Source organism: Barbus barbus (genome assembly GCF_936440315.1).
Source record: "Barbus barbus genome assembly, chromosome: 4".
Lineage (NCBI taxonomy): Eukaryota > Metazoa > Chordata > Actinopteri > Cypriniformes > Cyprinidae > Barbus > Barbus barbus.
The window spans coordinates 25,291,792-25,306,758 of record NC_136732.1 but is presented as its reverse complement, the minus strand read 5'-3'; the positions used below and the strand labels follow the sequence as shown (position 1 = coordinate 25,306,758).

General features: G+C 38.6%; 3 protein-coding genes across 4 annotated transcripts; 2 read left to right on the top strand and 1 right to left on the bottom strand.

The window, feature by feature from the left end:
• The first annotated feature begins 569 nt into the window (after positions 1–569).
• LOC306868958 (G-protein coupled receptor 183-like) lies at positions 570–2,950 on the top strand. The gene has a single exon (XM_079415449.1). It carries the CDS (start codon positions 1,301–1,303, stop codon positions 2,237–2,239), a length of 939 nt encoding a protein of 312 aa, XP_079271575.1. The 5' UTR covers positions 570–1,300; the 3' UTR covers positions 2,240–2,950.
• Positions 2,951–3,417: 467 nt separating this feature from the next.
• LOC306868956 (zinc-binding protein A33-like) lies at positions 3,418–10,384 on the bottom strand. The gene is made up of 6 exons (XM_079415446.1): positions 8,390–10,384; positions 6,519–6,614; positions 6,207–6,437; positions 6,106–6,128; positions 5,504–5,622; positions 3,418–4,748 (listed from the first exon to the last, which is right to left on the bottom strand). Exons 1-6 carry the CDS (start codon positions 8,786–8,788, stop codon positions 4,222–4,224), a joined length of 1,395 nt encoding a protein of 464 aa, XP_079271572.1. The 5' UTR covers positions 8,789–10,384; the 3' UTR covers positions 3,418–4,221.
• Positions 8,316–14,641, top strand: LOC306868957 (tubulin beta-4B chain-like). Of its 2 annotated transcripts, none has more exons than XM_079415447.1 (5): positions 8,316–8,800; positions 10,590–10,796; positions 11,753–11,861; positions 12,605–12,715; positions 13,263–14,641. In XM_079415447.1, the coding sequence occupies exons 2-5, from the start codon at positions 10,740–10,742 to the stop codon at positions 14,318–14,320; spliced, it is 1,335 nt and encodes a 444-aa protein (XP_079271573.1). In that variant the 5' UTR covers positions 8,316–8,800; positions 10,590–10,739; the 3' UTR covers positions 14,321–14,641. The 2 variants fall into 2 exon arrangements, with proteins under 2 accessions (XP_079271573.1, XP_079271574.1); XM_079415448.1 differs by having other exon boundaries at positions 10,476–10,796.
• Positions 14,642–14,967: the final 326 nt, after the last annotated feature.

The following is a 14,967-nucleotide window of genomic DNA, read 5'->3' as shown; positions in this document are numbered from 1 at the left end:
TTATATTATTCACCTCTAGCTGGTCGATGTCCCCAGAGGTGAAAGAGAAAAACACAATTGATTAACTGTCAATCCCTGCGAGCCTCCTTATCGTTTAGCAGACGTGCCACTGGAGCATGTTTAGCCTGAAGGCAAAGGGAGTAGGTCAGGGACATGCTCTGGGTCACATGGGCCCTTCTGAGGCCCCAATGGACCAGTGGTACAGAGAATGGCATGACAAGAACACTTGAAGCTTACTGTCCCTTCAGATTTAACAGGGTGGGGCTTCCCATAAGCTTTGCTATAAAGGTGACAGATGAAACACAGCAGTTCCTCAGTCTTTCACACATAATGTTTTATAGTAACTAAACTGAATTTTTAATATGCATTAAAGTTTCCCTAAAACTACAAGTTTTTTGTGATATATTGTGCAAAATAACAACTCTTGCTCTGAAGGACACCCCAACAGTCTGGTCTGTTGGGGTAAGTTGGAACAAGTTGGAGCTAAATTCTGTAGTACATTCTTCCCCAGGAAGAGAATTGGACACCCCTGGATTAGAGAGACATACCAAATATGCAGTGTTGGGGGTACTTCAGGGTTTATTATACATTTAAATCATGCAATAAAAGATGACATTGCATCAGTTCTATTCACAATGTACAAGTGCAGCTGCTTCATATAGCCAAGTCTATATATAACCAAGCTGAGGAAACAGGGCGGGTCTCATGTCGTTCTTGTATAGACCCCGAAGGAATTCCTTTTTCACAGGTGTTTCTGCACAGATGTGTTTTTGTGTACTCTGTGTACATGTGTTTGTGCAGTTGTGCCACTACTCTGGGGATATGCAACAGGATAACAGGATAATATCCTCAGAGGAAGACACTGTTTGTCATAGCTGATGTACTGCCACAAAATCTGAGATGATTTACAAATTGCCCATGACTAAATCTGGTCAAATTATCTTTACTAAACAGAATTTATTACCAGGAAAATAAGGGAAAGTGTAGAGCAGTGTCCTCAACTCCGGACCTCGAGATCTACTTTCCTGCAGAGATTAGCTCCAACCTGGATTAAACACATTTACCTGCAACTTTGTAGTATGACCTTTATTAGCTTTTTCAGGTGTGTATGATTAGGGTTGGAGCTAAACTCTGCGGGACGGTGGATCTCGAGGTCCAGTGCTGAGCGCCCCTCAAAAACGGTTACAATTAATGTCAACAGGCATTCCGAATGATATTTGCATGTTAAATATGTTCAGTCAACATTATCATTTTCATTTATTCCAGAATTTCATTCACTGGTTTCAGTTCCTCAGACTTCATGGAGAGTCAGCTACGCTACGACACAAGTTTCAGAATCAACCTGCCCTCCTCTAACCTGACAACCGATTCAGTCAACACGACACACACTGTCAGTGTGTTTGGAGGGTGCGAACAAATGGTGAGTGGTATCATTTTTGACCTAACTATGCAATCCTTTAATGTGATCATAGGAATACCTGCCAACATCCTGGTCCTCGCAAACCTAATAAACACCCGGAATGAACCTTTAACCTCTGACATCTTCCTGGGCTGCCTGGCTTTCATGGACGCCTACTTTGGATTCATGACAATCATATCCTTCCTCAATCTCTACCACTGGAGGAGTGCTATGGGTTGGATGGCTTTGAAGTTCTCCTATGGTGTGAAGGACACCAGTGGGCCGCTTTTCCTCTCTTGCGTCTGTCTGGACCGCTTTATAGCCGTTCTCTTCCCCATCGCATTCGGACAGTTGAAGGACATCAAATACAGGATCGGCCTTTCCATCGTGGTTCTGCTGCTTACTTTTGCTTATGCTTCGGCCAAAACTGTTGGAGGCCTCCCAAACTTTGAGAAGGTTTTCACTGGTGAGGTATTGTTTGCTTTCACCTGGATGGTGGTGTGTAACGTGGCCATCCTCTGGGCCCTGAAACGCTCACGAGTCTCTGGTAAAGATGAGATGAATCCTATGAAAAGAAAAGCCTTTAAGATGGTGCTGTCTATCTTGATCATAATCATAAGCAACTATCTCCCTCCAGTGGCTCTGTTCCCCTTTGAAGACCATTATCCACGTCAGGTCTTCAGTTGCTATGTGCAGCCAGTATGTTTTGCCTTCGTAAACATCAGCAGCACTATCCAGCCTTTAACTTATTTGTCCCGCTTAGAGAAAGTACCATTTTTGCCTGAAGCTTGTGTGAAAAAGTTGAGCTGCAAGGAAAAAGAGAAGCCTTCAAACGAATGACATCTCCCTGAAACAGCATCTGAAATATACTGTTAAAATTATTTAAGATGCTACTGTAGTAGTAACTGAATTTTCATAGTTGGCTACATATACCTGTTATAATCATAGAATCTATTATAAATTGAACTTGGATATTTGTAGCAAAATATAGATATTGTACTTGAGGTTTTAGACTCTCAGTTATGTCTTTGATGAACTGCAACACTGAATTCATTTTCTGAAACCATTCTATATGCAGTTATACATACCTTTCTAAGCATTAATATAAAACGATCTATATATTACAATATAATTTTTTTTTGCATCATTGAATCACTATTTTCTTGTCCGTAACTTTAAAGCTGGTTTGAAACAACCTGTACTGTATAAAGAGCTATATAAATAAAGGTGACTGTGAATAAAACTGATAGAACATTCAAAGGTTTATTTAAAGTCTTGTGGCGCCACCATGTGTAACAGAGCAAAAATAAGGAAAGTCCTTTATGGAAAGTTGCTTTTTGATCTATTTGTAATGGACCTCAGAAATAAATCTATTTAATCTAATGTTCAAATGTTTGTTATTTGTCATTTTTAATCATATTCATCATATTTTTTCATATTTACTTTAAAATGTTATCCCATAAGGCAATGTTGGCAGTGACTTACCACAAGTGCATCCAGTGGCTTCATCTTTTCTGCGTCTCAGGTTTGTGTTGGTTCAAGAGTTATCACTGGGGTCAAGCAAAGTTCAAAATTTGCCCCAATCCTCTACCAGGTGGGTTAGGATCTGGATAACATTAATCACTGCAACATCAACCAATCAGGGTGATAGGATCGTGTAGTATAGTGGTGTCATTTTATAGAATACATGGGAAAATGTTTAGTCTTCACAGGTTTTTAAAAATACCAAAAATAAATAGATCATGTAGTGTCTTAACAAAACTCTCAGTTTAAAACCAGACTCGTTCTGTCGTTGTAAATTATGTGCACACACATTTTTAGAAGATTTTTTACTGCTGCATGGGTTTTTACAACATTGGTTATCCTTTTCAACTTGGTCACAAACAAGCTTATCCTTCTGGAACCCAGAAAAAATATTTCAGAATAACTTCAGAATGGTATTACAGTATCAGTATGTGGAGCATGAAAAATAAATTACAAACTTTTTGTTTAATTTTTGTTACTTTTATTTTATTTTTCTATTGTAATAATGATATTATTTATTTGTCTGTATAGTCTCACAAAGTGGTGAAAATATTTGCACTAGTCTTGATATCCTTTACAAATGATCATTCTGTATGTAATTTTGTGTATTTTTGGAGCCCCCTACAGTTAAGTGAGTGGAATTTACTGCCTTAAATGTGTCACTAGTGTGTATCTGCAGTAGCGTGTTTACCCACCTCGCAAAGCATGCAATTGCGTGGGGCCCCCGCGATTTCTCCCAAGGGGGAAAACACCCCCCACACCCCCGGAACGCAATCGGGGGGCCCCCTCCCGGAGATTTGCTTAGGGCCCCGCATAACCTAAACACGGCCCTGTATATCTATATATGTGAAGCTTTTGCTGCTATCCTTTTTCGCTGAATTTTGTACCCGCTCACCAAATTTACAAACTCTCAGAACAAACGTTTGACGGCAACGAGGAAAAATAAGAGTAAGCTGAAGTCAGCTATCAGAATGATTTTGAAACGGATATTTCAAGGTAAAAATAATTAAATAAACAAACCTACATAGCCTACGTTTGATTTAAAATGTGGGTGTTTATTCAAAAGAAAAAAAAGAAAAGATTTTGTTTTCAAAGTTATTGTGGAGTTCACAATTTATAAATAGTTTCATACTGCATGCATGTACAGTAGCCTAATGACAAACAGTCATCGAGACAGATTCAGAAACTGCAGTTGTCTGAATGCTTTTATTAGCAGTAAGGATACGCTTGCTCAGGCACATTAAGATAACTGCCTCGGGCTACTTTGGGCAATACTGATTCAGCTGAACCTGATACTTTCACGCTGACACCAACACAGGTTTGAAGAGGATCCGCAAAGGATGCTTACTTTGCGTGTAGAAATATGGCAATAACTTCTCCGTAAAGACATGTTTGAAAGTATATATAATTTCTTGACATGGGTTTGAAAAAATCACCTCCCCTCTGTCACAGTTCAGCTGGACCAAGACCCTCTGCAGTTTCTCCTCCACTTTTATAGAAGTTGGGGGTGATGCCATAGCCCTGTATTGCCCATCCCGTAGGCAGATGGTCCAGAAGCCATTCTCTGGTCTGGCAGATACTTCCTGATCTCGCTTCACACGCTCACTGGCCAAGCCCAGGATCCAGTCCTCATTGTCACCAACCTCGATCTCCCAGCCGTGGCTTGCGGAGCTAAAGGCAGTGCAGCCCAGCACCTCTGCGCTGATGTGGAAACGCTCAGGGTTACTGGGGAGACCTTGGTTTGGGGTGCTATAGCGGAGACTGGTAAGGTCGTCTGACAGCGTCAAGCAAGGGTGGGCCGTGTTTGGGTCCAGAATTACTGGACCTGACAAACGAAAACATACTCTAAAAATGTTGTGAGGTAGCACATATTGATACTTAATAACTGGATAGCTTTAATCACTAGTCAGCCATTTTTACATCACATGACAAGTCCCATATAACTGGACGATTTAAGTTGTAAAATAAATAAATTGTGGGTATTTATGCATGTTTTTGTGTAAGGTTACATTTATACTGCACTCTCAGAAAAAAAAGGTACAAAAGCTGACACTGGGGCAGTATCCTTTCAAAAGGTATATTTCTGTACCTTATTTACTCCTATAAGCAGTGCATACTGGTATCTTAAAGGTATTTAGTGCCTAAATAGCACATAGTAGTACCTTTTAAAGGGGGTACTGCTCCAGTGACCGCTTTGGTACCTTTTTTTTTTTGAGAGTGTGAAAAAGGACCTTTTAAAAACCCCAGTTTCTCTTTAGTGTTGGCAATTATCAAAACCAGGATTTAGCTGTGTTAAAATTGCCATTGTGAAACTGGACAATAATATACTTATATACTAATACACTTTAATTGGCGTTTTATTTGTCATTTACAGTTAACTAGTTTAGAATTAAATAATTTGAATAAATGTTAATAAGACAAAATTCTAAAATACAGCATGCAGTACTATCAGTATTAAATATGTACAGTATAACTATACAGCAAAATAATATTAAGCTTACATTTACCCTCTGAAATATTAAGGTTAAAATTTAGGCTATTCTTATCAATGTCCTTTCTGTACATTAAAGTGATACTTACTGTAAGGTGCAACTGCCTGCATCTTCTCCCAGACCTTGTACTTTAGATTTCCGAGATGCTTAGATTCATTCAACAAAGATCCTGACATCCCTTCCAGGTCCTGAAATGTAGTCCATGTTCTGCAAACATTTTATTTTATTTTATTTTGAGCACTGGTTTTGCTTTAGAATTACCATTTTGACATTGAAGACATTTTATAATATAAAAGTAACAACAATTTTTAAAAATATAATATAATCATTAAACAATCTCAGGTTTTATTCATGACAAACCATAGTTATCTTCTTGTGTTTTTGTAACATTGCTTAATATCCGAGACAAGACGAATTGTTGAATAAAGTCGTTATTTTTATTTTCTTTGCATACAAAAAGTATTCTATACAATGGGATGGTCACGAGCCTCCCAGTTTTCATCCAAAATATCTTAAATTGTTTTCCGAGGACGAAAGAACCTTTTACGGGTTTGGAACGACATGGGGGTAAGTGATTAATAACCCTTCAGTTATTAATTGCAGTAACGCTTTAAGAACCACTAGATTAGAAGCAACGGCAAAGAAAAATAAAAAGTAATGAAAAGAAAGTCATAGACGTAGGCTACTTACCCGTCTATGATAGCTTTGAAGTTCTGTAAAAGATTAACACACATGAATGACTCAGTGAGTGAATGAGAAGGTGTTATTCCAGCAGATGTCAATATTCTCACCTGCAGCAATGTTAAATCTTCAGCGTTTATGGTTTGCTCCATCGTCCTGATCAAGTCTGTAAGAGATGATAACCTCAGAGCGTTACATTCATCTCTGTTCTTCACAGCTGCAACCCTGCCCTCTTCCTCCTCCTTCAGTGCTGATAACCTGCGCTCTTCCTCCTCATAAAGAAACTGATGGAGCTTGAGAAACTCATCCTTCATTTGTCTCTCAACCCGGTTGGCTTGATTCTAAGATAAATAATTGATGTTGAAGAAATCTACTGACTGACCTTTTGACAAAAGCTATATCTGATTAAATATAATATTAACCTTAATGTGCTCCAAAGTAATAGTTGAAGATTGTCTTGATTTCTTGAATGTCTCCAGCTTAGATTGCAGTGCCTCCATGGCAGCAGTCATTTTATCCTGCAAATAAAATATTGTTACAGTAAAATGTGTGTATAACAGTGCTTCAAGAAAGAGATTTTACTCTTTCCACCACCATGAGCTCTAAGGGGCTCCGTACCTAAGAGCTCATGGTGGTGGAAAGATTTCGGGGTGGGTGAAAAAAATTTGGGGTGGGAGGAAAAAATATTTTTCAAATCATTTGCGTTCTCTCGCAAAGATGTTTGCGTTCCCTCCCAAAACTTGAGAACGCAAATGTATGACCTAAGACGAGAGAACGCAAAATATTTGAAATATATTTTTTCCTCCCACCCCAAATTTTTTTCACCCACCCCGAAATCTTTCCACCACCATGAGCTCTTAGGGGCACCGTATATTCCTGCTTTAATAAGAACAAATTTATATTTAATTTACACAGTAAAGAATATGCAGTGTTTTTATATTTTTTATTACTTCATGCAATGTATGTAGCATTTCTTATTTATTTGTTCTACTGTAGTTTTTTTGTCCTATTGCTTGTAGTTTTTTATTCTTATTTAATCACTGATTGATTACTTGCCTTCATTGAGCTTGAGCTTGTTTGTTTATTTTTAAATTAAGGCTAGCATTATAATCAAAGAAAAAAATCTTGACCAGGGGCATATCAGGTACTCGCAGACAATGCTGCTCCAGATTAGAAAATTCCAGTAGAAAATTCAAAGTGCATCTAGTATTAGTTTTTTGTGATTATGGTATCAAAAATTGATAAATAAGGGTAAAGACCTTATTTAAAACAAAAATAACCATATTGTGATATATATCGTTACTGTGAAATAAAATTACTCATATTGTGACACAATATTTTAGTCTTATCGCCCACCCTTACATGGTTTGTTAAAAAAAAAAAAATGTTTATTGTTCATGTTTAGTGAACTATGTTAAACTGTAAAGAATGTATGAACAAATAGATTATATATGTTTAAGTTTGTTCCTAAGAAGATAAGAATAAAAATGAAGTTGAAAAAAAATCTTCAGCTAAAATTAAAATTAAAAAGAAAAAAGTTATATTTCAAAATATTAAAGAAAAACTATAATAGTACCTATTATAGTATTTATCTATTATCTATATCTGTTGTTAGTTTTTAGAATCTCAATAAAACTAAAATAACACTTGGTCTTAAAAACTTGATAAATCATATCAAGTTTTTTAAGGGATGAGGGCATTTACCATAACCTGTCCATGTTGTCATGTGCTAATTTGTCTGCTTCTACCAAAATACTTTGATTGGATGCACACCTTTTTATGTTAACAACTAAATATTTGGGAAGTGTTTTCTCTTCCATTTTAAAAGCTAATATGTTTCTTTATTGTTCTGGACCTGTGCATGATAAGCTGTATTTGAATTTAACATTGTTTTCTTAAGAAAAGACCTACACCCCACCAGCTGAGAACAACCGGCACAGGAGAACTATACAAAAATGAAGCCTCTCTTTTTCAGCATAACCTTCTCTCTCCAGCGTTACCTAAATCCAACTGCGCAAGTACAGTCCGAAAGATTTATGTCACATTTTGGATGGAGTTGATCACACTTTCCCAGAATACAATAGGACGCATATGCCACAATGAGAGCTTGAAGGAGGGGAATGCAGAAGGCGTTGTTTGAAAGCCTGCCATGATCTTTTTGGCTGAACACTGAGATAATGTCAAAGCGAACTTGATAAACAGCATTCTTGTGCCCTGCCACTGTAAATCAGTAACAGAGAGCCACACAATGTAACACAGTTTGTGGAAACAATGTGGCAATGTCAAACTCTACCTTACAGTCCAGAGCCGCCTCTTCCATGGGAGAGCAGTCGTGACCTTTGTGCATTTTTGATGCTTGGCACACCACGCAGATGGGCTCCTGATCCACCAAACAGAAGAGTTTGAGCTTTTCTCCATGTCTCCAGCACAGGATGTTCGATCCAGATGAGCTACCCTGGCCTCTGCCCAGCAGAAACGCTTCACACAGGTTTTTGAGGGCCCGGTTTGAAGCAGGGCTTTTCTTGGAGGCTCTTCTCCTGCAGACGGGGCAGCTACGAATGACCGTGCTCTCCCAAAAGTGCTCCAGACAGCTCCTGCAGAAACTGTGGCTGCACGGCAAAAGCACCGGATTCTGGAAGATCTCGCAGCACACGGGACAGGAGAGGTCCTCTTCGGGAAGGTTTGCAGACATGTCCTCTCGCAGGTACTGTTGTTTTAAGAGGAGGGATTGTAGTCTGGGTTAGACATCGCAGCTGAAGCTGTTGTTGGGTTTAAAGGTGTTCTCACTCCACTGGTTTCATGGAGCTCAGTCTGTCTTGACATGCATCAGTAGAGAAGGAGGGGTCTGAGCTCACTGAACTAGTAAAACTAGAAGTCAAGTGTTTTGAATGATGTCTAGAGCCGATGGTAGTTGATCCACATCTTTCAGCGTGCTCCTGCAGTCTGATTTGAATAGTAGGTGTGGTTTCTTCCCATACTTCACATTAAATACATTATTCATAGATAGTGTATAAATGTACGTATGCATTGTGACACACACGTGCAAATCTCATTACTGTAATGCAAAACAATCATTTTAATTGTTTACATTGTAATTGTGTATTCCTCACATATCAGGGTAGTTTTGGTGTTGTATGTTTAATTTATGCTAATTAAAATTATAACAGAATTTCATCTATTTAATGCCATGAAAGTATTGTAATGATAGCTAAATAGATAAAATGCTTTTAGTCTGGGCTCAATTGTCATGAAAAAGGCACAAGGCAAAAAAAAAATGATAACACCCTGTTTATTTGTTTATTTATTAATTTATTCTGTAAATTGTGGTGACTTGAAGTTGAATATTTGAATTTACAGTGAAGTATTGCAAGTCAAGTTTTGTTGAATGTATGGCTATACAATTACAGAAATTTAAATATATATTAAAATCTGCTGTTACAGACAGCTGTGCACTGTTAAAAATTCAAAATAATTTTCAAAATTGTAAATAAAGATTAAAGGAGTATGTTTGACAGTAAAAAAAAAAATCTCTACCTCACAATTTCATGTTTAACACAATATGTTTTTTTTTTTTTTATTTGACAAATTTACTAGAAATGTCTAAGGGAAAATATTTTCACTGTAAATCCTGCATTTTTTCAGTATATTATACCAATAACCGGCCAAAAATGTAAGATTTCAGCTATATGTTTATGATGATCATGTGCATAATTTACAGCTACTTATAGGCATATATATATATATAGTAGGTAAATATATTTGACCTAAATGAATGGCATTGCATTTGTATGATTATTTAAAAAAAGGAGAAGCTCTTATAAATAATGCAAAACAAATGCATAAAATATAATAAATAAATAAATAAATCCATGAAACTCAATAAAAATTATACATTCAAAAATACTTATCAATACCACAGTTTTTTGCTTCATAAGCCAAAAAAAAAATTATAATAATAATAAAACATGCCCTTACAGATGAGTTCCAGACTCCAGGCATTTTGTCCCTTGCTGAATTCTGACACTTGTTAGAACAGAATGGAACCTACAAGCTTATTCTTATGGTTACATATTATGGCCACAAATATCTCCAAACTGACTTCTTATGATTGGTTACTAAGCATACAGATCATACATTTGTTTAAATGTCAGTCTAAAACAAGGCTGTATTTTTGCAAGGCTAAAACATAATAATGAAAGAATCACCATATGGAACAGATATAGCCAATAATTTAGTGTCAGTCACCAATCCATCTCTATTGTGGTTATGGTCCTGCTCCTGTGTAGACAACCACAAAAAAAAAAAAAAAAAAAAAAAAAACATGGAGCTTATTACTGTAATGAGAAGCCATTCTCCATTCCCTTTGCAATATTTTTCAGACATTTCTTTATAGTCAGTGGTCCTCGTAGAGTCGCCTATCATCTCCGTCCAAATCACAGGCAGCATCCTATCCGGTGTCTCCACGAGCTCAAGGTCCTCCTTCTCTCCTCCAGTCTTGGTTACCATGGCGATCACGTCATCTTGCACCACACGCTCAGCCCAGTAACGGAGTTCAGAGACGGGCGTTAATCTCCGAGCGACAGAGACGGGCAGAAAACAGCCCTCGATTCCTGCATCCCCGCCATTGTCCTTCCTGCAGCACCATGCGCGAGATTGTGCACCTGCAAGCCGGCCAGTGCGGCAACCAGATCGGAGCCAAGGTAAAAAAAATAAAAAAAAACACCAGCAATGTTGCTTTTTGAGAATGGACGGCTCAGATTTGAACTTGCACGCCATGCCCTCCAAGGCGACTAAAGAATCTTCTATAAATGCATTGCGATTCGATTGATTCGGCAGCTTTTGTCAACTGCATGCATGATTTAAACGCGCATTTGTCCGATTTGGAGATGGAGACAACCTGTGAATTGTGCACAGAGATGTGCTTTCATTGGTCGTGGAAACGTCTCATCCGTTGTACGATGGAGAATGAATGAATTAAATGTTCGTTTCTTTTTCTAATTGTGGTAATCGTGCAGTTATGGCACATTTATTGCAGTTAGTCCTTATGTATACTTCCAGGGTCATTTATTTTTGATAGTAGCTAATGAGACTGAATTGTTGGAATTGGTTCCTCCTTTCCGGGAATGACCTACTTTACGTTTAATTAGCATAAGGTAATAAAATATTCTACTTTTGGTATTTAATATTTAGCAGATATATAAAAATGCATTACATATGTATATAATAGTTACGTATGCATCCGAGTCTAGACTATATTTGGTTAATCGCTGAAAGAAAATAAGATCACATTCATTGGAATCCGTAAAATGTGCATAGGGTAATCCACAAGTTTCTACATAAGTTAGAGAAACGTGCTTTAAAACAAGAATATAAAAATATCAATTGTGAATAATCAATATAATCTAATTATTTTCATTACATTTCATTATTTGCTCAGCATCGTTGATTCTTTTGGTTCTACATGAAATTGTAGCTACATATTTGATGCTCATTGCATTCATTTTTTCTTTTATTTAGTTTTTTCTGTATTTATTTTTATTACTAACAAGATAAATATGATTATTTCTTAGTTTTTTCTGTCTCCATCTGCCTCTCCCCCTCCCTCTCTCTGGCCTCCACCCTGTTGTCTCTACTCCTCTCTCCCTCTCTCTCTTAGTTCTGGGAGGTTATCAGCGATGAGCATGGCATCGATCCAACCGGAACATATCATGGAGACAGCGACCTGCAGCTAGACAGGATCAGTGTTTACTACAATGAGGCCTCAGGTATTTTTTTAATCATCATATGATGAAGGTTGCATAAGCAATAATTGTCAGCATCTTTATGCAATATTTAAATAAATATATTTGGTGACAGCATAAATATTTTTGGGAAAAGGTCTGAGGCAACATTGAAATTCTGGGATGTAAAAGCAGTGTTTTTATGGCTAACAAAAAAAATATATATATAATAATTATTAGAAGAAAAAGTAATAAAATAAAAATGAGAAACGATGCTTTGGCAACTAAATAAAATAAGATAAAATTACAAAAGCACAACAATTTCTATAAATGAATCTGAATCTATAAAACTAAAAGCCCATTCAAAATATGAATAAAAATATAATAGTATACAAATAATGCTAAAATAAATAATTTCACTAATGAAAGGTAAGCAAAATTGTTACATTGTAAATTCCTTTGCACTAAAGAAAAACCAAGCTGATACTCTCTGAATCATTCTCAAATAATGTTGGATAACATGACAATTAGATCATTAGGAACTTCACACAGCTCATTACAGCAGGAGGAGAACACAAAGAACATTTAATCACATTTCCAAAATTCATTTTCAAAAATGATGCAGATTTGTATAAAATACTGATTTGTATAATTTTTAGTTATGCAAAATGTAAGTCAACATTGCGGTCTCAGATTTTTAAACATCATTGTATGAGCACAGACATGTGCATGCTCACTGAAACAAATGTCTGGTTAGTATGACCTACTGTATCCATCTTTTTGTTTAGGTGGGAAGTATGTCCCCCGTGCCATCTTGGTGGATCTGGAGCCTGGCACAATGGATTCAGTTCGTTCTGGACCCTTTGGACAGATATTTAGACCTGACAACTTTGTGTTTGGTAAGCTAATCGCTCATCAAATGTTTGTTTTTTTTCCGTTACCTTTGTTATTTCCACCATGTGCTGCTACAGTATCATTTTTCACACTTACTAGGTATGAATCCACACTGACAGCAATTAAATGGTGTCTTCTGTTGGATGCTAGGAGTTCAAATTTGACATGGTGGATGCCTGCAAATTGCTGTCAGAATAAACATCCCCAAAAACTTTAGATATACAAAGATGAATGGGAGAAAGTTCAACACACAATATGGTGCAATAAACCAGTTGGTAAAGTCATCACCAGCTGCTGTTAGAAGCTCTGGTTGCGCGTTGGCTTTACCAACCTGAAAACATTTTTTAATGCTATTAAGCACAAGAAATAGCATTTATGGGCCAACATGTGCCAGATTTTGCTTGTTTGAATCATGTTACGCAAATGCAAGTTTGGCCAGTTTTTAAGATTTCTGGATCTCGACATTCAAGCATGAAGATGTTGCAAATATGGCCACCAAGTGAACACACTTTCTTAAACGGGACTTTCAACGCTAAATTTTAATGATTGCAGGTCAGAGTGGTGCTGGAAACAACTGGGCCAAAGGTCACTACACAGAAGGAGCAGAGCTGGTGGACTCAGTATTGGATGTTGTCCGTAAGGAAGCAGAAAGCTGCGACTGCCTGCAAGGCTTCCAGCTCACCCACTCTCTTGGTGGAGGCACTGGCTCCGGCATGGGCACCCTCCTCATCAGCAAGATCCGCGAGGAGTATCCCGACCGCATCATGAACACCTTCAGCGTGGTGCCCTCGCCCAAGGTGTCCGACACCGTGGTGGAGCCCTACAATGCCACGCTATCCGTCCACCAGCTGGTTGAGAACACCGACGAGACTTACTGCATCGACAACGAGGCTCTCTACGACATCTGCTTCCGCACCCTCAAGCTCACCACACCAACCTACGGCGACCTCAACCATCTCGTCTCGGCCACCATGAGCGGCGTCACCACCTGCCTCCGCTTCCCCGGCCAGCTCAACGCCGACCTCCGCAAACTGGCCGTCAACATGGTGCCCTTCCCTCGTCTGCACTTCTTCATGCCCGGCTTCGCTCCCCTCACCAGCCGAGGTAGCCAGCAGTACCGCTCGCTCTCTGTTCCCGAGCTCACTCAGCAGATGTTTGACGCCAAGAATATGATGGCCGCCTGCGACCCCCGTCACGGCCGCTACCTGACCGTGGCCGCCGTCTTCCGCGGACGCATGTCCATGAAGGAGGTGGATGAGCAGATGCTGAATGTCCAGAACAAGAACAGCAGCTACTTCGTCGAGTGGATCCCCAACAACGTCAAGACCGCCGTGTGCGACATCCCACCCCGCGGGCTCAAAATGGCGGCCACCTTCATCGGCAACAGCACTGCCATTCAGGAGCTGTTCAAGAGAATCTCGGAGCAGTTCACCGCTATGTTCAGGCGCAAGGCTTTCCTGCATTGGTACACCGGCGAGGGAATGGACGAGATGGAGTTCACCGAGGCCGAGAGCAACATGAACGACCTGGTGTCCGAGTACCAGCAGTACCAAGACGCCACCGCCGAAGAGGGCGAGTTCGAAGAGGAGGGTGAGGAGGAGGTCGCTTAAATCTCAACCGCCTGGCAAAATAGTGTCCCTGCCACTCCATCCCCCATATTTCATCCTTCTCACCACAAACCAGTGCTCTCCAGAACAATTAATGGGTTTACATATTCAGTATCCATCAATGACAGTCATCCCCTCACCAGTGACATTTTGAGGAACGGTGAACTTTTGGTTTGGTTTTGTGTTTCTGAATATTGTGAATGCACACCATCAAATCCCCCTCACATCCAAGTGAAACGCAAGTGATTTTAACTGTGAAGCCTTTGGATTTGAGAATGATGTAACTGGTGTCAGTGTCAATCTGAATAAAGGCTACTACTATCTAAATTGTTGCTTTTTTCCAATGTCACAGAGGGTTCCATGAATGTTTTAATTTACATTAGTGATGAGCACAGGATGGCTTAAATGATTTAAAATAGAGAAAACAATCTATAAAATGAGCAAAAACAGCTGAAAACCAAAATGTGAGCTGACATATCTTATTTTGTTCCCTCGACAACTCATTTTTATTTATGAACCATGGATCTCACAATCTTGGAAAACGTGGATATATTAGAGAATAAATATATATTTGTCTAGTTATGCCAAGCTCTAAAATATTTAATCAGGTAGAAATTACAAAGAAAAGTTACTTACAATTACAACAAAAA

What these genes read in the sequence shown, in the direction of transcription:
- LOC306868958 (XM_079415449.1), top strand. Translation starts at nt 1,301, where the DNA reads ATGGAGAGTCAGCTACGCTACGACACAAGTTTCAGAATCAACCTGCCC.
- LOC306868956 (XM_079415446.1), bottom strand. Translation starts at nt 8,788, where the DNA reads ATGTCTGCAAACCTTCCCGAAGAGGACCTCTCCTGTCCCGTGTGCTGC. An exon ending in AGGCGGCTCTGGACTGTAAG is followed by an intron (nt 6,615 to 8,389) that starts GTAGAGTTTGAC and finishes TTTTATTTGCAG; the next exon opens with GATAAAATGACTGCTGCCAT. An exon ending in AAGATTTAACATTGCTGCAG is followed by an intron (nt 6,129 to 6,206) that starts GTGAGAATATTG and finishes AATCTTTTACAG; the next exon opens with AACTTCAAAGCTATCATAGA.
- LOC306868957 (XM_079415447.1), top strand. Translation starts at nt 10,740, where the DNA reads ATGCGCGAGATTGTGCACCTGCAAGCCGGCCAGTGCGGCAACCAGATC. An exon ending in GCAACCAGATCGGAGCCAAG is followed by an intron (nt 10,797 to 11,752) that starts GTAAAAAAAATA and finishes TCTCTCTCTTAG; the next exon opens with TTCTGGGAGGTTATCAGCGA. An exon ending in ACCTGACAACTTTGTGTTTG is followed by an intron (nt 12,716 to 13,262) that starts GTAAGCTAATCG and finishes TAATGATTGCAG; the next exon opens with GTCAGAGTGGTGCTGGAAAC.